This window comes from Callionymus lyra, chromosome 18 (genome assembly GCF_982586985.1).
Source record: "Callionymus lyra chromosome 18, fCalLyr1.hap1.1, whole genome shotgun sequence".
Taxonomy (NCBI): domain Eukaryota; kingdom Metazoa; phylum Chordata; class Actinopteri; order Syngnathiformes; family Callionymidae; genus Callionymus; species Callionymus lyra.
The window spans coordinates 14,587,620-14,609,776 of record NC_141835.1 but is presented as its reverse complement, the minus strand read 5'-3'; the positions used below and the strand labels follow the sequence as shown (position 1 = coordinate 14,609,776).

General features: G+C 39.2%; 2 protein-coding genes across 5 annotated transcripts in view; one reads left to right on the top strand and one right to left on the bottom strand.

The window, feature by feature from the left end:
- Positions 1 to 20,846, top strand: part of dnajc17 (DnaJ (Hsp40) homolog, subfamily C, member 17) — a 40,286-nt gene extending 19,440 nt beyond the window's left edge. Inside the window, exon 11 of the mRNA XM_087779687.1 lies at positions 20,467 to 20,846. Within this exon, the coding sequence (XP_087635813.1) occupies positions 20,467 to 20,577 (111 nt within the window). The 3' untranslated portion in view covers positions 20,578 to 20,846. The remainder of the gene's footprint in view (positions 1 to 20,466) is intronic.
- Positions 7,998 to 17,177, bottom strand: LOC148060604 (cdc42 effector protein 2). Of its 4 annotated transcripts, none has more exons than XM_087779689.1 (2): positions 17,066 to 17,177; positions 7,998 to 8,921 (listed from the first exon to the last, which is right to left on the bottom strand). In XM_087779689.1, exon 2 carries the CDS (start codon positions 8,858 to 8,860, stop codon positions 8,285 to 8,287), a length of 576 nt encoding a protein of 191 aa, XP_087635815.1. In that variant the 5' UTR covers positions 8,861 to 8,921; positions 17,066 to 17,177; the 3' UTR covers positions 7,998 to 8,284. The 4 variants fall into 4 exon arrangements, with proteins under 4 accessions (XP_087635815.1, XP_087635816.1, XP_087635814.1 ...); XM_087779690.1 differs by lacking the exon at positions 17,066 to 17,177 and adding an exon at positions 10,606 to 11,023; XM_087779688.1 differs by lacking the exon at positions 17,066 to 17,177 and adding an exon at positions 10,394 to 11,018.
- Positions 20,847 to 22,157: the final 1,311 nt, after the last annotated feature.

Here is a 22,157-nt window from a genome sequence, read left to right as displayed (position 1 = left end):
AAACATTTCATGAAGTACAGTAGTTGTTTTTTTAAAAGGGCTTATATTAAATCTGTTATTGTTGAATAAAGGTGCAAGATAGCTTTACTTTAATATCAAAGAAAGATGGCAGTTAAATAAACACATTAAATATTAACTAGCTTTCTAAAATGTTATACTTTACTTTTTTTATTGTGATCCATTCTAAGGTGGAGGATGGAGATTATGTAAGGTCACTAGTGAGCCACCACCAGCAACTGTTATATCAAACAAAACCTTCAGATCCATGTGGAAACGATTTGATTGATTTGATTCTGTGCTGTTATATAAACGCTGTTGCCATAAGAGCTGGCAAGAGTTAAAGTATGAGCTGCCTCAGGCCATTTTAAGAAAGAAAAAAGATACACACACAAATGTAAACATCTACACAAGTGTAAACACGCGTCTCTTCAATTGCATTAATCGTGTCAATTCAGGATCAATAAATTAAGCTTGTATTCTAATGGATGTGACCTGTTAGACAAAATAATGATAATTTTGGTGTTCCAAGTCACATAAGGCCCGGGGGCCAAATCTTGACTACCACATAATTTTGTTTGGCCCGTAGTAGATTAACGTTCATGTTGATATGACGACATAAAGTTGCAGAGTTTATAATGATAAGAAAAAGTCTTTCAATTAGAGTAAAACTGATGAAGGAGGACAAACGCAAATATACTTAAAACAATCTGAATTATTCCGGACAGCTTGATAAATATACAGTACATTTTGTTCGCGACCTTGATTATTAAAAGATTTTGGCCCCAAATATGATTGACATTGACACCCCTGCTCCAGGTCATCCTCTTCCACCTTCACCTATCTTGTTAGGGGTGTAAGAAACTATCGATATAACAATATATATCGCAATGTTTTAACCCCGATACTAGATCGATATTTACCAGCACTGTATCGTTATTTTCAATTAACCTTTAAATAACATTTTATTTTAATCAAAAGTTATTTTATGGTTTATATTTCAATAGTGTTTGTATAAAAAACGATTTGGTGTTTTATTTTACAATTAACATTCCAATATTCACGGCTTTATTCATTTGTGTGCTGCAATTAAACCTCTGGCCACTAGTTGGCAACATTCATCATTTTCCTCCGAGCCAAAGTAACAACCAAACTGGCGAAATGGCAGCAATAAGTGAAAATGCAAAGAAAAACCAGAGTCTAAAGCTTTTAAATCTGATGTTTGGACTCATTTTTGCTCCAGGTTGTTTGCGGCTGTTAATGCACTTCGTTGTTAATATAAGTTTACCTTTTTTGTTAGTATTTTAAGAAGCGGGTCCACATATGATAAGAGAAAATATTAACTCATTTCGTTGCTGTAAATCCAGAAAAAGGGTTAAGAAAAAATATATCATTGTTCCTGATACAGTATCTCAATATATTGCAATATATCGTCTCACATGTATCGCTATACGTATCGTATCACCAGATTCTTGTCAATACACAGCCCTGCTATCATGACCATTCTGTCCTCCCTCTGATATCCTCATTTCTGATTTTGTCCTTTCCCATTGACACCTTGAGTATCAGAGACAACTCATCTATCGCTTTTAATGACAGTATGAACGGTTCATGCGTCACAGATGACACACAGTCAGGCCTCCAGAGTTGAACCGGGCTTCACCCCCGACTCCGTCGCTGAGCCTTTTGTCAGATCAGATCGAGCCAACACGCTGGGAATTGTCAAACTAATCTTTTAAAATGTAGTTATGCTTTTGTTTTTGTTCCAAAGCTGATTGCTTGAAAAAAAAAAAGACTACGGCAGGTTCGTTTTGGAATTATCCTTCAGAAATGTTCTCACTAAAGAGGCCACACATGCCATAAGGTTGCTCCACATCTGGCTGGAGAAGGACAGAGGGGTAATAAGAAGCTCTTAAGCTCAGAGGTCGCTAGAATAAAAAAAACAAAAAAAGAGGGGGAAATTGATCGCTCTCCCGTTGTTTATCCCTCCATCACGTCTCCACGCCAGCCAGCTGCAATTACACAAGAGACGTTTAGGTGAGGAATTGCTTATTTAACCTCATCACGTCCAAACACGGCGTTATTAGAGTCTCTACAGGGAAGGGAACCGACGCACACACTCCAGCATCAGTTTCAGCTCTCCGAGGTTTTGACGGATGTCCCGGGCCAATGTGATGGACATAATGGCCCCCCCGGCTCCCCTCGCCTTTTTTTTTTCCTCCCGAGACGACGTTGCGTATCATTGGCGCTGTATTTGCTTGTCCTTAAAAACAGATGTGACATGATTTACATCGACTGCAATCCAAACTCTCTGCCCCATTGATGATAATAAATAAGAATTGTCTGCACTTTTGCTACAGTGCACGTCTCTGGAGTCCTGGATTAGCCAGCAGCACAGTCTCGCTTCCAGGTAGCATTTCTACGCTCCTCTTTCAAAATACAAATGGAAATGACCTGGAGATTTCGCAGTTGTTGTTTTACGTATGTATATTTGGCTTTTACAACCCGGGGTGATTCTTATTCAACCTGATTTTAGGCGGAATTTACACAAACTATTCTTGTAGCTTGATCAGTTATTTGATGTAATTGATGCATTTTATCTGGAAACAGATTAGGGCTGTAGCTAATATCATGATACAACAACTGTAACGTAAAAATAAATCAATATATATCGGTTATTTTTTTCTTTCTCACACCCATACCACAGATCTTGACTTTCACTCCACCATGCCAGGCTTATACTGTACACCAGGGGTGTCAAACTAAATTACACAAGGGATGAAAAATCAATTTGTTGTCTTAATCTTGGGCTGAACAAAAGGTATATTTGCCATCCTGTCCGTAAAAGTAAGTACAGGCCAAAGATCTGGACACACTTTCTGGGCTCAAGTTTTTAATTCAAACCGACTTATCTTAATTTCTTAAAGTAAAGATTTTCACTTGTTTCTCTTTATTTAGCTGATTGGTTCTTTTTCATAAAATGAATTATAAGGTTTTCCAATAGTATCGACCTGATTTCTGAACTAATGGTTCCAACCCCATTAATAAGTCAAAAAAGTCTGTTAAGTAACCCTGTCAAGACAAACCTGAGAAGATGGATATCATCAGAGAAAAGGGTTGCTAGTTGAAGAAACTAGAATATAAGACAAGTTTTCTGATATTTCATACATAATCTTGCATGTTTTCATTCATAATTTTGATCAATTCAGTTACTATTATGTAAATAATCATGAAAAACAAAGCGTTGGATGAAAAGTTGTGTCTAAACTTTTGGCCTCTATTGTATCTTTTATATTTCTGTTTGTCCCTCTTCTATCAAACGGTCACCAATCAAAATCCTACTTCAGCCTTTCTATCTTTTTATGAAGCCTCTGTATAATTGTTGACATTGATAAGCTGTTCCTTATCTTACAACACACACTGGCATCACAATATCAACATGAACATTAATCTAGTATGATTTTTAACAAAGCTGCGGTCCAATAACAGATAATTTTTTCTAAAACCATATCTTTTCCCAAATGGTGGAATGACATCTGCGTCATCCAATGAACCTTTAGTTTTCACTCGAGCTGAAATGAGGAGAAAATATGAGTTTACACAAGTAGGTTAAGAAGCTATTTTCTGTTCAACATGACAAGTTGATGGCATTTTTATTAGTCGTGTTTCCAAGTTATTTATGGGTCTAGCTTTCTCCTGCCTGAACAGAACGCCGACCTTCGTCGACCTCTTGGTTTGACGGGAGCTAGGATAATCCGTAATCGTTTCTCTCAATGGTGCCTGTATTCTCCTTTAGGGAGGTAATTAATATGCTGTCATTAATCATTTTATTCTACCAACTCAGGGGAAAAATCTGGAAGAAAATACATTTTCTACAAAGTCATTCAACTGTTCAGGTCATAGGCAGAATAAAGAGTTCACTGGAACTTGGTGAAACTCTTTTATGTTCACTTTTTTCATTATTTTTGTAACAAGAAAAGGATTTTACTCTATCTTTAATATTAATGAGAATCTGAAAAGAGCAACAAAGCAGTATTCACATGCAGTAAATTTGTTAATATGAAGTATTTAATATCTTTGTTTTTCTTACTTTTAATCAATGAAGGTCTGTTTTGACAAGGAACATGTACTTGACCTGCAAATGTGTATTTTGACACAAAAAAAACCTTCATCCACCATAAACCTCTTTTTAAATCTGAAAACTTTTTTTGAGTCAGTCTGGAGGGATTACATCCTGAGCTCCTTGGTCTTGTTCGTCCATCCTTAAACCAGCGAGTGGCTTCAGGCCTCCTCATGACACAAACCAGATGCAGCAGAACCTCTATTCTGGGAATGTTTGTTTAGCCCGCCTGCTCGCTCACTTGAAAATAACCCTCTGACCTGAAACGGCCTCGGATTTGTAAAGCCACGCGCTGCACTTGACCAAGTGTTTTAAGAGTGACCCCACTTCATCGGATTAGCATTGAGGAGTCATACCTGTCGAAGGAGTGTGAGCTGGATCCTGCTCAAATGGAATAGAGACCACATGACTTAAGCTAAAGCTAGTTATGTGTGTAATTGTCTTCTGTAAAAAAACATCACTCAAAAAGTTTTTTCGGATTAAAATGTTTGGTTTGAAGTCGGCTAATGAAGAAGCAATAAATGATACCAAATTTTTATGAAGCCATTTAAAATAAGCTCCTTGGCAGAGGTATGGCTTGTCAAAATGATTTCCCAGTTGAGTGGTTTAGGATTAAGATCTGTTACTTTTGTGTACGACCTGCATATTGACCCCAATGTAGACGCTAGATAGCAGTGCCTGTGGCAGTCGCTCGCACCCTTTGTTCTATTCCAGGGTCCCTGGTGCAATTTCTGGTGCATTCTCCTTCAGAAGCATTCCTTTTACCTTTGTGTGCGTTATAATGGTAATTACTCATTTTCAGCGCTTCCTCATTCTTTACAACTTCTTTGCTGGGTGTTACCATAGGGGAGCAGAAAACTTGAAACCCCTTTAAAACCTGGGAGCTACAAAAAAAAAAACATTCAAACCGTCACGGGTAATGACACCAGCTATTTTGAAGCGCCTCCAACCCACACTTTACTTTGGCCCGTGTTTCTTATCTGATATGGATGTAATGGAAGGACGTCGTAAAAGTGCCAAACTATATCATTCGTCCTTGATATTGTTTGGCAGAATTGTAATATAATACTGGCTTGTCTGTTCCTGTCATTCCCTTTCGTTGGACTCCCTGTGACAACAGGAGACGTGTTTTTCTTTCCGCCAAAGTTTTAATTGAGGACCTGACATGTGAAAACAAAATCTCAGCAGCCCCGAGTTTGAAAGATGACGGTATTTTTCTCGATATTTTCTACGAAGGCGAGTTTACGTTTTGTCAAAAAAGATAAGCAGGAACACATGGGGTTGAGGAAACTTTACAACCCGACCTGTTAGAAGTGTGTAGATAATATAATTGGACATCATTTACCTTCTTTCGTAGCATCACTCACTTCTGAGGACTGTTGTGTAGACAGTGTAATCATAACTCCCGGGAACATATGGACACACTGGACTCCGACTATGAAAACATTTACATCTGTGCTGCTATAGAAATGTCAATTGCATCTGAAAAATGTGTTTGGTCAAGAAAAATAATCAGGAGTTTGTTTTTTTTCAAATGTACTATACACACTCATAATTCACATCATCACGCTCTAGATAGAGGAATTGAAGACATATGAAGACTTTGTGAAAGTCTCGCAATACGTGACTTTAAAAACGTTGGCCACAAGGCTCGGAATCTGGCGAGCTCGCCTCGGGAATGTTCGGTGGTGGAACCTTTATAATACGAAACTACAGCTTATGTGTGAAGCTTGAATAACGTTGTGGTATTATTGAAGAGCCGATGGCACCAATGAAATAGTATTAAAGCATTGAAAAGACAAATGGATATTGGCAACCCTGTAATTAGCGTTTGAAGTTCGGTCATTTTTTATGCATTTGTGCCTTTGGGCAAAGCTTGAAAAACAATCTCACCCGTTTTACCGTAATACAAGTTTGTAGCACATTTTTTTTTTACAGCTTTGAATCCCATGTTGTCATTTTGTTTTAGTTTGTTGTAACATTTCCGCCAAACCCAATATCTTCAGGGTATCTAGTCATCGAAATACGAAGACTATTTTAACATCGGCTGCCCGGTCGACTTCCAACCTTGGACTGGAAAAACAAAACAATCCACGGTTCATCACGAAGAAGTTTTGCAATGTGTTTTTGTCCCAATTTGCAACATCCAGTAAAAATACCGTCGTCGCCAAAACAAATAGGAATCGCAGACGTTGCCACAAACTTACTGTTTGGACGTAGACAAGAACTCTCGAGACGGGGCTGTTGCGGTTTTTATGTGACTAGCGGTGCAGTCAGGAATTTGACTGATTCTACCCCACAGGCTTTTTTCGAGTGGCCCCCCCACCGAGAAGCAGACAGAACGTTCCTGGATCTAAAGAAAACAGATGGCGTTGTTGGTATTGTCGTTGTCAGGCCTCGACGCATGCGACGAGTCCTTGTGTTGTTTTCTCCTCCGTGTCGGGTCGAGATGCAGGATTTGTTTGGTCAGACGGTAGTGTTTAAACCATCATCAGGACTTTAGTCGAAGTAATGGATGTCTCTGTTCGTCCTCCCTCGACACCCCCCGCACATGTGGAAGTATCAACTTACCCTTTACCACTTTCCTTCTCGTGCACCACTTACCAGAACATTGGACTCTTATTCGCAGCTAAGAAAACAGACTGCGATTTTCATTTCTTCTTCAGAGGGTCCTGGACTCGTGGCCTGGCTTTGGTTCGCAGCCCGGTCCGCCACCACCGGCCGCCTTTTATTGGACGGGCGAGCCGAGTGTTTGTTTTCACCCGACATTGTTGGGTTGGAGAAACGGGGGGCACCTTGGTCTACCTTCGAGTGGGGCCTCCGAGATGCGTGCGGACGAGAAATTGCCGTTCGCACAAAACGGATTGGCAAGCACGGCGAGAGCCCACGGGCGTCTGAGCGCGAGGACCTTGGATTCAAGTCTGAGCTGGCTTCCTAACAACGGTGTGCAGCTCCAGAGAAATGATAGAAAACCCAGGCAGAAAAAAGCAGGTTTTTAGCTGACATCAGTTTAATCATTAATCGATCCATTGTGCCCTTCTCCCTGCAGAAGAATGTTAACAACTTTGCTGCTCTGTAAATATGTAAGCTCTTCATCCCGAACACGTGCACGAGTGTCTGATTCAAAGTGCTGCGAGGCTTTTACCTTTTCTTTGCCGCGCTTGAATGAAAAGTATAAGACGCTCATAAAACTAGGCCATCATTAAGTAATAAAATGGCGTAAAAAATTGTGATCTTTGCCCCATTTTCAACATCATTGGAAATTGTTTCCATTCTTTAGGTATTTTACTAACAAACAGACTGGACTAAAAAATGATCTCCTTGGCAGAGGTAAAGCTGATGAAAATGTGTAACAAGGTCTCCCTTCAAAGAGACATTACACAACTACTATAACTAACTATAACAACTAGAAGCAGAATGAGTGCACGAATGCTCTTACCCAGGTGCAAAACAAGTAGACTCAGGGACTCATTCATCCCTCGGGCTATTAAATTGTACAATTCCGAGTTCGGGGGCAGGAGTGGAGTGAGAGTATCTGGATGTTCTGTTATATGTTAGTCTTTGTATCCTTTGTCTTATCGTTGTTTTTCTTTGACCTACGTTCTTTGTCTTTATCTTTAGACTTAGATTGTGTCATCTTGTTCTTTCTCTTTATGTTCTTCTTCTTATTTTATTTTTATTTATTATTTTTTATTGTTTATGAGAAATTGCTGGCTATTGGAAAAAAACAATTTCCCGAAGGAGACCTCCTGAGGGATCAATAAAGTTTTACCTTACCTTACCTTAACAGTCAATAGCTATATTAATATCCAATATCCTGAGCTTTATACTGTAGATGAACAATACTCGCTAGAGTGTAGAAGATATGAAATACACAAGATAACATTAAAAGAAGCTTTATATTAAAATCCATTACAAACTCTGAAACCCCTCCATGTTATTATATAGTGACACACAATGGATACATATGTACATTATTTGTGACGCACAGCTTTAAGGTCCACACTGGTTTTCCTGATCGTGTCCATACAGTACATTGATTTGGGAATGCATAGTTTAAAGGAATAAGTAGGTGTCGTTCGATCTTAGTCTATTGTATATTTTTACGAAGTAGGGAAGACTTGGTGATCAAATGAAACTTGAAATCTTATCTTTCATCATGTTCCTCTAATGGTGGAGTTTGTCCATCACCTGGAGAACGTCGTCCAAAATTGACGGACCCAAGTCCAGGTTGAAGTTAAAGCCGCTGTCCTCGTCCCTCGTGTTTTCACCGGTCACAGTCGGGTTCCCATTTCTGTCCAAGCTCAAGCTTTTGGGCTCACAGCGGTTATCCTGAGCGGTAGATTTGAGCGTCTCCTCTTCTTCTATGATCCTGTCCTCGCGGTCCAGCAATGGCATGGAGCTGCTTTTTTTCGTCCTCCTCTGATGGGTCTGGGGAGTCGGGTCGGGGCTTTCCGAGCCGTCCGGGTCGTTCACATTTAGCCGCGGGGGCTTCGGCGGCGGGGAGCAGGCCTGGAACAGGTTCTGCTCGCTCTGGGAGCTCTGGAGGAGCAAGTTATGTCCCATCTTGAGGAAGGACAGATCCCCGAAGCTGTCCCTGTGGGCGTCGTTTCCGATGTGCGAAAGGTGGCGGAAGTCGGCCAGCGGCAGGCTGATCATGTTGACCGACAGAACCTCTTTGCGCCTTCGGCTCGACCAACGACCAGAGGCACCTTTTCTGTGCAGGGATGTTCTCAGTGGCATCTTGGTGGACTTTTGGTTCTCTCTGCTCAGAAAGTGATGAAGTTCAGAAGCATCATTCCATCTGCAAAGGAAGAAAAAGAGAATTTCACTTTTTTTTTTTAAGCTAATGCTTCGTCGACAAGTCATTACAAAAAAGTTTAGTCAATCGTCAGCCTAACTTGTGATTTATATATATTGCACGTATATAATTCTAGTCTATCGTTTATATTCCTTTCTTATAAAGAAATTTTATAAAAAAATAGTTGAATCCCAATTAAAATACAGTCAATAGGCAGGACATTTTTGAAAAGTATTATATCAAAATAAAGGAACTGAATTATAAAACTGATACAACCTGAAAATATTTCTTCAGATAAGTTTATAAATGATTACCATTTAACTAAAGAGGCGTTAAGATTATTGACAGTTCAATTTCAATTATATATTCATTATTCTTGTCATTTTTTCATCTAAAGTTGAATATGTAGTCCTTTAAAAAAAAAAAAGAAGTAGAACTCAAATTCAGTTATTCTAAAGTTCAATAATAACATAATTGTTGATGCCAGATACTGGGAATTATAGACACATTTAATCAAAAATAAAAACCACAAGACTTTTTTATAATTGGATTCCCTAATTGTTTTGTTTTTTTCCATTAATCATTCCTCTGAATTTATTTTCATTTTTTTTCTTTGCAGCTGCTTTCCTTAATTTAGCTTTTTTTGGCAACTGTGAGGTCCCTTTTTTTATGATACTTTGAAGTTTCAATTTCTCAATAATATTTATTTTTTAATTCCCCAGAAAGCAGGTGTGTTCGTCTGGGAAGAAGTGAGCGGGTGGTTTATCACCTTTAGTGATGAAACAGTTGTTTTGTTTCCAGGAAGTGTTAGTCAGCATGAGTGTACATCCCATCTTTTCACTTGTTTTTCTTTAGGAGTTGAGCTCCTGCTATGATTTCTCTGATGATGGCTTTTGGAACACATGTTTATGATATTCTTAGAAAGGCGTCGAGTTGGTTTACTGCTTGTTTTTGACGATGAAAGACACGAATGGTGGAAACCAATAACATAATATAATTGTTTGTTTTTTTGATAATTCCGTGAGCCGCGATCATTTGGGTTTTTCTGCGTTCACGCTGGCACGCCGATGACATAACCTTCCCAGTGTCTGATTCTTTTTTACGGTCCTCCGAACGGCTCTGCTCGTGTTCGTGACTTGAAACACTCACTCTGTAAATTTGTAAGCCACTACAGCAAACAGGTTTTTGTTGGCCCGTAAAGGTTTTATCGGCACTTTAGCAGCAGCGGGAGATGGGATGGCGTGGACACAACCGCATTCCTTTCCAGCCATGTCAGTTTGGCCGATTGAGGAGTTTTTAAGGCATCCAAGAGCTTCATAGCAAAGAGAAATTAAAGCGAGCCATTAAAGTATATTAACCAAGACGATCCTTTTTTTTTCCACTGCCGCCACTAACGACGATCATCCAACACATTGCTCTCCGTCTGACAGGTGTTTTGAGAAGATGAGTGGTCAATGAAAAACAGCTTCTCTTACCTGTCGTCCAGAGCAAATACAGGGTGTTTGTATCCCACACATGCACACACGCGTCTCTGTCAGGGATCCTGGCTGCGCCTCGTACCTGAACGCCCTGACAAACTGTTACTCGACATGATCAGGCTTGTCCAAAACTGTAGCAAGAGTCGCCCTTCGTTCCTTCAGCTCAAAGGCACGACGACGAGCGGGGGCGTGCTGCAGCGCTCGCTCACCTTTGGTCACTTTTTGTTGCTGAGGTGAGCTTCTTTTGTCCCCGAGGAGAATCCCTTAACCAGGTGTGTCACTTGACGTAGAGGAGGAGGTCAAACTCTCCAAAGGATTTCTCGTTTCAAGTCACCCCTGGTGCGGTGTCAGTCGGCCGTGACAAGTGTTGCAGTTGGTCGGGTCTTTACATCGGATGGCTGGGTCCATTACCCCTGAGAGCGCATGTTCAGAGGGGGGGGCACACCAGTGGCTTGGGAAGGGAAGGGCTGGATTTGAATAAGTAAATGAACGTACAACAGGGCGTGCAGGATAATGAGGTAGGAAGTCAGTGAGCAAACAAGTCCAACAGACAGATAAGCTTTTTTTTTTGTCATTGTTATTTTGTCACTGCTGACTTCCTGTCCGCGATTGGTCTGTGCAAAGCCCCTCCCTCGGCGCTTCTGCCTGACTGCAGGTCTTTAACTTATCTGCAGAATCAAAAGAGTACAATCGCTCTCAGGCGTGTATGCACAGGCCCACTGGTTACACAAGGGAGATGAAAAAAAAAGCCAAATATGATTGTAGCTTTTCTCATGCCTCGAGAGGCCAGGATTGCACGGATGGGCCGAAGAGAATTAATATTTACAGAGCCATCGGTAATGTCGTGAAAATAAAAATAAAAAATGAAAAAGAATTAAAAAGAAGTATGAAACTAAATCAACAGCAGTCTGCCTCCTAGTTGAATAGTTTGTTCTTGGAAGCTTTATTTGGCATAACATGGTTAACACTCCAGGTTTGGTATCAAAATGAAAACATTACCACCAAACACTGCCTTTATTTTAGTGATTGTTTTATGATGGATATTCATTGTTTTGTGGTCATATGACCATATGTAATTGTTTGTTTGTTTTAACCCTTGTGTTATGTCAAGGTCAAGGTGACCTGAAGGCCTGAAAACAAATGTGTTTGTGATATACCTTGTGTAGCCTCTAGGAAAAGCGATCTCCCTGACTTCCAGAAATGCAGAGGTGGACGTCGTTCACCTTGGCCTTCGGGTCACCTTGACCCAGAGACAACACAAGTGCTCCCAGACAAAAACATTATCTATTAATACTTGCATTACAGTAGTCAGTGTTTCTTGGCTAAAAAAACATTTTTTCCCCCCCCATTAAAAAAAGCCTAAGATTTGGATTCTTATTTATGTAAAATCCTTCAGATTATCTTTATGCTTAATTTTTTCTTAATAAATGAACTCACTGTACCTCATGGTAGCATATTCTAGTGCAAAGGTTTGTTGCTCATAATAGAACCTCTGCATTGACTTTTAATGTAAATGGCGTTTAACGCACACATCGTGTTTGGTGTGAATGCAAAATAACATATTCACAGAATTTTCAACTTGATTTTAATTCAGAAAAAATACTGCCCACATGTGTTCATGTTTTCTCTGTCAAATCCTCTTTTCTTTGGTAAATGGGTTTTGCCACTGTAACAATTCCATGAGTTTTCCACTCATTCTGGTCAATTTTTATGTTTTACAGACGATTTCCAACCATAATTATAACTATCCTATTTCTGTGGGTCGTCATATAATTGCATTGATAGATTGGGGACAAATCAGGCCGTTTGGGTCATTTAATGTGGCTTCAAATACCTTTAATATTGGTGTTTTTGGTGCTTTAACATTAAAGAATGTATCCAGAACTTGTCCAAAAACTTTAATCGAAATAACATTTTATACCCTTTATGTACAATAAAAAATTAAATATTTTGTACAAGTAATTATAATTGTGGGGCTAATGTTAGTTGAAGACGAGTGAGAATGCTGTGATGCATAAATGAGACTATATTTTTTATTTAAGGCACAGATTTTATCAGGAGAAATGTCACCAAAATAAAAATCAAGCACCAAAACTGTTTTTTTTTCACTATCGTTTATGTCTAAACTGGTGGCATTATGGTAATGTTAACCTAAATCAATTACAGTTTTGCTCTTAAACAGACAGTTTCATAGCAGAGATGATAAATGTAAACTATTATATAACACCTATGAAAAAATGTATTTAAAAATCAAACTGTAAATTGAGTTGTTCAAAATTACTTTATTTGTCTTTGAAATAACAAATATAAAATTCTCCTCCATAGGCATCAAAGTTATTAATTTCTATACTTATATATATTATAAGATTCACATGAAACTAATAAAGTAAATACAATCATTATTCAAGGGCTTCCTTGACTTTTACTCACCATCCTGCTAACATAAAATCAAACCCCTGCTGGAGCTAAGGTCTTGGACAGGCAAGATCTCACAATTTGATTTTCTTGATTTGTTACACTTGTAATTAACTGTAATTTAAAATAAACGGCATTTAAACTGAATGCTATGCTTGCTAGCTTAGCTATTCAATAACAATGCTATCTGTAGATATTCTGAAATGCTAAATCTGGGGCGATGCTTTTGTGTGTTTGTCTTGAAATATTTCCCGTCATCTATAGTTCTTCGTCCGTCTAGTTTGAGGAGCATATGCCACTTACAATTGACCTCTCGTGACCTGCCGTCTGGACAGAGCTGAGGATTACACATTGAGTTTCCTTGTCATGCTACGAAGCCTCTGGTTTGATGCGTTTAACCCTCGCCGGATTTCTGACTAAGCCGGCCTCGAGGCCCGACCATCGCGGGCAGTGTGGTCGGTGCCGCTGTGCTGGGTCTGAAATCTGGGATGCTGCACGTCTTGTTGTTTCAGGACAAAAAAGTGTTTCCAGATATTGCTTTGACTGGCGCTGGGAACCCAAACTGAGGCTTTGGGGGATATTCTTCTGGCTCTTTGTTGTGTCTCCTGGCGGCCACTGAATGGAGGGCCTTGAAACATTTATACACGATTCACGGCAACCTATAAGTCTGTGTATTAGCCCGGTGTTCACGGCGAGTCATCAAAGTGATAATGACTCGATTATTTATTCAACCCTTCTATTATTATCAGAAATAACTGTATATTTTCTCGCCCACATGTTCCGAGGGCTTCTCCCCCCTTTCATCAGCGTCTTCTCTGTGGAGTGTTTGAAACGACTCTCACAGAAACCAAACGGTTCGACGACAACATGTCGACACCCGGCTTCTGAAGAAGGCACCTGTCAACGTCGACTCTTGCTTCACCCCGCAGTCTAAACACATGACGTAACCACGGTGGCCTGTCATCAAGTCAGTATCGGGTCAGAGCCGGAGCAGGCAGGATAGATTCTGAATATTCAGGTTCATCTTCAAGAGGATTTCATTGTGTTAAACAATGGAAACTAACGGGAAAAAGTAAGAATTGAGCTTGTTAAATTGTAAGTAAGTAAGTAAGTAATTTTTATTTGTATAGCGCTTTTCCAGACCAGGGTCACAAAGCGCTTAAACAATCAAAACAATATTCAATAAAATATATACTTTAAAGGTCAAGATAATACTGATAACAGTACAGGAGTTCCAGAAAATCAAGGAAAAACGTCTTAAGATGTTTCTTGAAGGAGTCAGTAGATCCATCAAGCGCAAAGAGAGAGGAAGATCGTTCCAAAGCTTAGGAGCAACAGCCTGGAAGGATTTCTCTCCTCTGGTCCTGAACCGTGTGCGTGGAACCATCAGTAGATTCTGATCCACAGACTTCAGAGCCCGAGCTGGGGTGTAAGTCTGGATCAGATCAGTGATGTAAGGAGGAGCCTGACCATGAATAGATCTGAAAGTAAGAACCAGAATTTTAAAGTTGATCCTGAAAGAAACTGCAAGCCAGTGAAGAGTTTTACGGATCGGTGAAATGTGAGTTCTTCTACTAGAGCGAGTCAGAATTCTCGCTGCAGAGTTCTACCAACTGCAGACGAGACAGATCCTTCTTGTTTGGACATGAAAACAATAGTCAGACGAGAAGAAACAAACACATGGATTACAAGCTCCAAATCATGTTCCGAAATTGTGTATATATTTTTTAATCTAGTCTTAAACTTCCGCGGGAGTGTTACTTTTTCCTGGTTTGTGAGCTGCTCACAAAAAGTATGACCTTATTTTTAAACAAAGATGAATGTGACCAGCCTCAATTAACGAGCCAGAAAGGCATTTTGACATTTGAACATTCTATTATGAATTTGTTACAGTACATGGTTTCTCAAAGTCAAACAAATGACAATTAATAATTAACTAACTAATTCCAAACCAGACACATTTTAAAACAGGCTCCATAATGGGGGGGGACTAGTGCCTGAGTCTATACACTAGACATGAACACGTGGTTCACACCTGCTCTGACGTTTGCATGTTGGAGATATCATTTAATTTGATGTATTTTTTGAATAAATGCTGATTTTAAATTGATTATGGCAACTAAGTTGCTGTTGTGGTGGAGAAATCAAGCTCCCTTGTTACCAGCAGGCCATCTACAAAATTAGTCTCTCTTAGGTTTGTATAAACGCTCATTCAATTTAGTGACCCACTAACCTGAAATGTAAAGAAATAAATGCTGGTTACTAAGAGTATAACTGGGGTACACAACCAGAACGAGTTAACATTGTCTTACATTAACCTACTTCTCTTGAAATTAATCGGTTCAGGTTCAGGCTCATTGTAAACTGAATTTAAGCCTCCGGGCTGTTTACTCTCCAGATCTGTTTTCATTTTTACTGAACCTGTTTCAGTCGGCTGTGTCTGTTGTGGAAGACATCATTCTGCGTCAATATCTGGAGCCAAAGCTCTCACCCGACGCACACCTCCCTGCTCACTGATCCCGGAGCTCATCCATCTTGAAGAGAAGTTCGCTGGATGTTCATGTCTTGCCATTTTTCTCATCAGTGTTTATTTCCTTGGCCGCAGGGGCTTCCAGAAGCCTTCAGCGCCTCGTCCAACTGCCGTTCTTTAGTTCCAGCACTATGACCACATACACCCTCTTTCGCACAGCGTGACCTTTTTGTGAAAATGTAGACGCTCGCAACTTGTTGTCGGACATCATGTCCTGAGATGTCAAACCTTAGAAGGTGTAGCGATAGATCAGGCGTGTCCAAACCTTTTTGGAGGAGGGCTACATTTTATAGCATTAAAAACTAGCGAGCGCTAAATGGCAGAATACCTCGAGCATGGAGGTTTCTTAGGAGCTAATCAGTTGACTTTTAGTCTGGTGCTGCCTGTTTCAACTGAAACTTTGTTGGTTAAACTATCCATGCTTGATCAGTTAAAAACTGCACCTTTTAGCAGCCCTTGAGGACCGGGTTGGTCAACCCTGACCTTGAATAAACTCACTGAGGCATTCCCAAATTATAATTTTATATACTTGAAAAACAGATTAAGACTATTTTCATGAGAATCCCATTTATATATATATAGAAACATGGCCTTATTTTTGCGGTACAGTGAATTTACAAAATAATATTTAAAAAATATATATAACTTTTAATTTATAAGACTGCAACAAACGCATCCCTCTGTGACGACAATCTCTCACTCCTTTGTTTAGTTTGATACATTGTACCAATTTAGCTGTTTTGATTGACGGCTCCAATTGAATCTTTAAGCGTACCAACTCAATGAGTCTATCATATAACTAAGAAAGTCGCTGATTGGTAAATTTTTCTAATTTTCTAATCAGTTGAATCTTCACAAATATTTCTTCTGTCACTGTTTAGTATCAATAAAGTTTTAAGTGTACTTGCATTAACACCATAAACGACCAAAGTTAACAGACTTTAAATGCTATATTTATCCGCAGCTGCTTATTATACGCTTGATCCTGATATGAAAACCTTGTGCAAAATTTAATTTTTACAATTATAAATGGGTATTCTGCAATTAAATAAAAAGACCCCTGGTGAAGCTGCTCAAGGGCCCAAAAGCCCCCCCAGTCCTACTTAGGAAATGCCAGTAGGAAGTCATTTTGTCCTCGTAAAACAATGACCAAAGATGGAGATGTTCTGGAATACTGTCCTAGTGACAGTCCAGATGTTTGCCGGCATGCAAAAGCTTTAGATTTAGGAAGTCAATTTGGGCAATTTGTTTTAATTTCAGTCACAAAAATCAGTGTAACATACCAGACCCTAAGGGTTTCAGGGTCACTTTTAAACCACAGCGGCATTGATCCTCGACCCCTAGTCAAGCTTATAGCGATACAGATTCATTGAATAGAATTTGGAAAAAATTTGATGTTTTTTAATGGACCTAAGAAAAGTGAGCACTACCTTACAACCATCACATTAAATAAATGTTTGCCAAAACCAAAAAATAATTAGATTTGATTAGATATTTTATTAATCCCTCTGGAGATCTCCTTCGGGAAATTGGGTTTCCAGTTCACAGCAGACAATAGTTTCATTAGAAACAAGAACAAAGAGCAAAAAGTGATAGGATGACAAAGTGCAAATATAAAGAACATAGATCAAAGGAAATGATGCAAAGAGAAGGATACAAAGATTAACATAGAATAACCTCTGAGTCATGACCTTGTAGAAGCAGATGAATGGCTCCTTGATTACCTTCATTGAAGTGCATTAGAGGATGAACGTGGACCTCAGAACACACGTTGCTCGTTGGCTCGACACGGTAAAATATCGCAGATGTCTGTTCGTGACTAATCCTGTTATCAAACTCAAATTGGGTGACACTCGGGCTGCGGGGTTTTGATCCTACTACACTGTTGTAGCGTCGCCGTGGCAACATAATCTCGTAATGGCTCGCTCGCCGACTCACTCGCTGCACTGGTGTTATGCATGATGTCATCTCTGGCCCCGGGTCAGACCTGTGTGTGTGTGTGTGTGTGTGTGTGTGTGTGTGTGTGTGTGTGTGTGTGTGTGTGTGTGTGTGTGTCTTGATGTCACACCACTAGCTTGTTTGTATGGGAGTTTCGCAGCCATCCTGCCTCCACGGTGGCCTTTACCCCCCCTTTTTTCTTTTTTTTTTTACTTTTAACAACAACCTTTTGTACGTGCTGAACTTTTCACTCACTCGGGTTTAGTTTCTCGGGGGCCACAATATATTCTGTGACTGTTACTAGGTGCCGTCAAGCCATAAGAAAGAAGGGACAAAAAAAATGATTAAATAAAAGGACGTTCTTACGTAAGTTTTATTCTTAAAATGTATTAAAGATTATGAAGATAAGAAAATAGCATTTATTTTGACATTGAAAATACAAATAAAGTGCAACAAATTACGCCATAAGATGTGTAATATTTCTGATAATATACATTTTGTGATATATATATATATTAAAAAAAAACCTTTTTTTCTAAATGATAAAAAAAAACAAAAAAAAAACGGAGAAAATTAAATCCAAAGTCTTTAACCAATTAGATCCAGAGTAGAGCTAGTAATAAATAAATATAAATCCCAAAACATTCCTATATGGTTAGATTGATAGTATAATTTTGACTCATGTGGGCTGCATTGATGGAGTTAGAAGGCCTTCATTTGTAAGTAAGTAAGTCATTTTTATTTGTATAGCGCTTTTCCAGACCAGGGTCACAAAGCGCTCAAACAATCAAAACAATATTCAATAAAGTATATACTTTAAAGATCAAGATAAAACTGATAACACAACAGGAGTTCCAGAAAATCAAGGAAAAGCCTGAACAAATAAAAACGTCTTAAGATGTTTCTTGAAGGAGTTAGTAGATCATCAATCCATCATCTATCAGTAGATTTCTCTCCTCTGGTCCTGAACCGTGTGCGAGGAACCATCAGTAGATTCTGATCCGAAGACCTCAGAGCCCGAGCTGCCGCCCTTTGCCCAGCATTGATGTTGGTCAATCTGCCAGAGGAGCACTTAACAGCCAGTAGAGGGCAGTGTGGAGTCTGCCAGTCCTTCCGTTGCGTGTTATATTGATTCAAATAGCGATTTATCTAATTGCATCTGCGTGATATTTCATAGTTACGTGTCAGACAAAGGGCTTGAGCTCACATTACTGGAATGATAATAGTTGCCTTCCTCGACGGAGCGGCTGTGAGAAGAGTTTGGGGGTAACTTCCCCTCACGGTCTCTCCTCACGGTCTCCTCGCCCTCGGCGGATGCTGGAGTCCCCGGTGATGCTTTCCAGATGCTCTCGGAGCTCACTGACAGTCCTTCCTCTCTTCTTTAAATGGTTTATGCTCTCTCTGCACACACTCGTCTGCCCCGCAGCGAGACGTTAAAAAGACACTTCCTTGGCCCCGAAAAAATCACTTCCTGGACGTAATCTAGCAAAACAATGGATCCCTCAGTAGACGAGAAAAAGCTCGATAGTATCTGTGTTTTAATAGGCCGACGTGCTTCATTTGCATACTATCATCAACAACATTAGCATAGCATTAGCATTAGCATCTGTATATCGTATTCTTGCACTATATGGCGCACTTTAAATCCTTTAATTCAATTAAAAAATGTACAGTGTGCCTTAGAATCCGATGCACCTAATGTATTCATTTTGGTTATATTAACTTAAAATATATCCTTGTTAGTTACAGTATCACAATACATCATGATATATCGTGTACTTATTACCTTGAACTGCTTGTGGAACACAGCGATAGAAATACGGCAAAATGTTTTAGTACGACTTTGGTTAAGCTATGAAGCTGTGCTGCGCTTAATGTGCCTTGTAGTCTTAAAGTGATAGTTTGCCCACAATTTAAGCTTAACTCATCTTATACTCAACCTCATGTCAACTAAGGGTTGAGATTATTTTTAAGAGTAAACTCGAAGGTGTAGGCAAAAGCTTGAATCCATTTTAATGAAGCGACTAGCGCTCAAAATCGCTGTCCAAAAAGTCGCACCTTAAAAATCTTAAAGGCTAACAACGTGCTACAAACGCAAAGTATTCTGGGTAAATATCATAGCGCTTCCATCGACGGTAGTGTAGACCAGAGGTCCCCAACCAGTACCGATCGGAGAGACATTTGTTACCTGGCCGCAAAAAAAAAAAAAATCTGTTCTATTGATTATTACTGTTTTATTTTGAAAAAAACATATGTTTTTCTCTTAAATAACAGTAGCATGTGACTCTTGAATAATTCAATATATTTTTAGAAACTAAATTTCAGTTTCAGAGTCCTAAGTCCATTTAAATAATGGAAAAACAGAAACTGAAACATTGGCACAAAATATCTTACAGAACACATACACATACAGTAAGTAAGTAAGTAAGTAATATATATTTATATAGCGCTTTTCGAGACCAGGGTCACAAAGCGCTTTAACAATCAAAACAATACTCAAAACAGTACATACTTCAAAGATCAAGACAACACCGAGAACAACACAGGAGTTCGAGAAATTCAAGGAAAAGCCTGAACAAATAGAAACGTCTTAAGATGTTTCTTAAAGGAGTCAGTAGACTCCATCAAGAGAGGATACAGAACAACATCGTCGGCATACAATCAAATCTACACTCTTTTTTGTAACCAGTCCAGAGCTATTGCTGATTCAGCGTAATGGTGAGATGTATTTTTGGAATGTCATGCTATTTTAGTTTTGATTTTTTTCTATCCGAACATAGTCCGTCAATATAAACCTGACATTGAACCGGTCCGGGGTACAAAAAAGGTTGGGAAACCCCTGGTCTAGACAGTAAACTTGACGCACTCGCAATATTTACCCAGAATACTTTGTCTGTAGCATGTTATTGTTTAAACTTCTGCTACAAACCCAACCCTTAGTTGACATGAGGGTGAGTAGAAAATGGGTGAAGTTGGAACTATCACTTTAACAAATCAGTATTTGTCCCTATAGTGTTAATGCCAGGAGACATATTTACACAGATGTCATCATCACTGTTGTTGTCACCAAGTTGTGTGTTTAAAAATTGGTTGCATAACTGGCCCAGGACAGAGTTCATTATCCTGCTGTAAAATGAATCGTTTTTCGTTATCCTGATCCTTGTTCTTACCGTCTTCCTCTCCCCAGAACACGCTGGTGAACGAGCGCGACTACGAGAGTCTGGTGCTGATGAAGATGCGACAGGCAGCGGAGCGGCAGAGACTCATCGAAGAGATGCAGAAAGAAGACAAGGATTGAAAGCTAACCCAACACCCCACTCTTCTATAGATTCTTTTAAATGATAAAAAACAGTGTTGCATCATGAGTATAATGTCCGACTTGTCAGCGATACATACATAAGATCCATGTTACTTGAAAACCTCCTTTTTTATTGTGTTTGTTTCACTATTTGATCAACGATTAAACCTTTTTTTTCAGATGAAAAACAACTCTCTAATCTAATAAGACATGGTGTTATTGTATGTGCATACAAGGATCATGTTCATTCAAATATACTCTTCTTCATACCACTGTTGTGAGTGACTCTTTTTTATGGTCTCTTTCAGCCTCTGAAGTTCAGGAGCACATTGAAGGTTAGCCAGGGACCAACCGTCCTCCAGAGCTCAATGTTGTCGTGAGTGCAGGTTACACCTGAAGAAGAGCAGGTCAGGACATGTATTCTCTGGTGTGCAGGTGACAAACTGGTACTTTTAACAGTCGCCATAATGGTAGTTAAAGAATGAAAAAAACACCCAAACTACTACTACTAGTGGGTGTGAACTAACACAAATATAAATCACTACACATAATACTGTATCGATATGGTTTTTATTTTCTCTTTCAAAATACATGTTACCTTTTAATCATAATTATAGTATGGTCTATGTGTATTTAAATGAAAAAAAATATGTGTTTTTAGCTAATGTTTAAATATTCATAATTTTAGTGTTACTATTAAACCCACGATAGATGACTGAGGACGAGAGGATACAGTTGACTCCAGCATCTTTCAAAGTTGATATTTTGACATATTTTGGTTTCAAAATAAATAACAAGTGACAATTTCATCGAGAGTAGGTAGAACTTTATTGATCCCTCAGTCAAGTACTCGACAATACTACAAATATATCCTTGAACCTAAGGTATCACGATATATCGTATCGTTGCCCTTGTATGGTAATAATAATCAAATTGCCAGATTCTTGCCAATACACACTACTACTGACAAGCAATATCTCTAAAAAACAAATTGCCAAATAGCTTCAAAAACTTATAGTACTTTTCGCAAAGATTTAAGAGCTAGATTGTATGATCATGAGCCCATTAACACAATAGAGAAAATCACTGATTCTAATATAACTCTTTATTTAAAAATGAACGTACATGTTTTTATTTTCATAGACATATATATATATATATATATATATATATATATAAAAACAGGAAAGTATATCCCTGAAATATGTGTTGCTTTTCAGTCCGGTTATAACCGTGGTGCCCTTTTAGAACCCTTGTAACAAACGGTGTCAGGAGTAGGATGGTGTGTTTGTCTTACAGCAGGAGTTGGCAAATCAATTCACCCAGTTAGATACTTCCATGAACGTCACGCAAGCCTTCATGTTGCCACGTTCTGGTCGGGATTTAGGTCCAGATAGAATCCTCCCGACTCCCCCCGCGACTACATCTGTTTTTTTCCCCTTCCCGTCCTCGCATAAGCCGACCAGGCTTTAAGGTATTCATTGTCAATTAAGTCAATTTGGTGTTTAAAACGGCGGAGATTATCCACGCAACATCGCAAGCAATCAGGGCCGCGGTCGTTTCATCGGCGGACGGCCGTC

Excerpts from the sequence above, each read along its gene's own strand:
- LOC148060604 (XM_087779689.1), bottom strand. The coding sequence starts at position 8,860 with ATGCCACTGAGAACATCCCTGCACAGAAAAGGTGCCTCTGGTCGTTGG.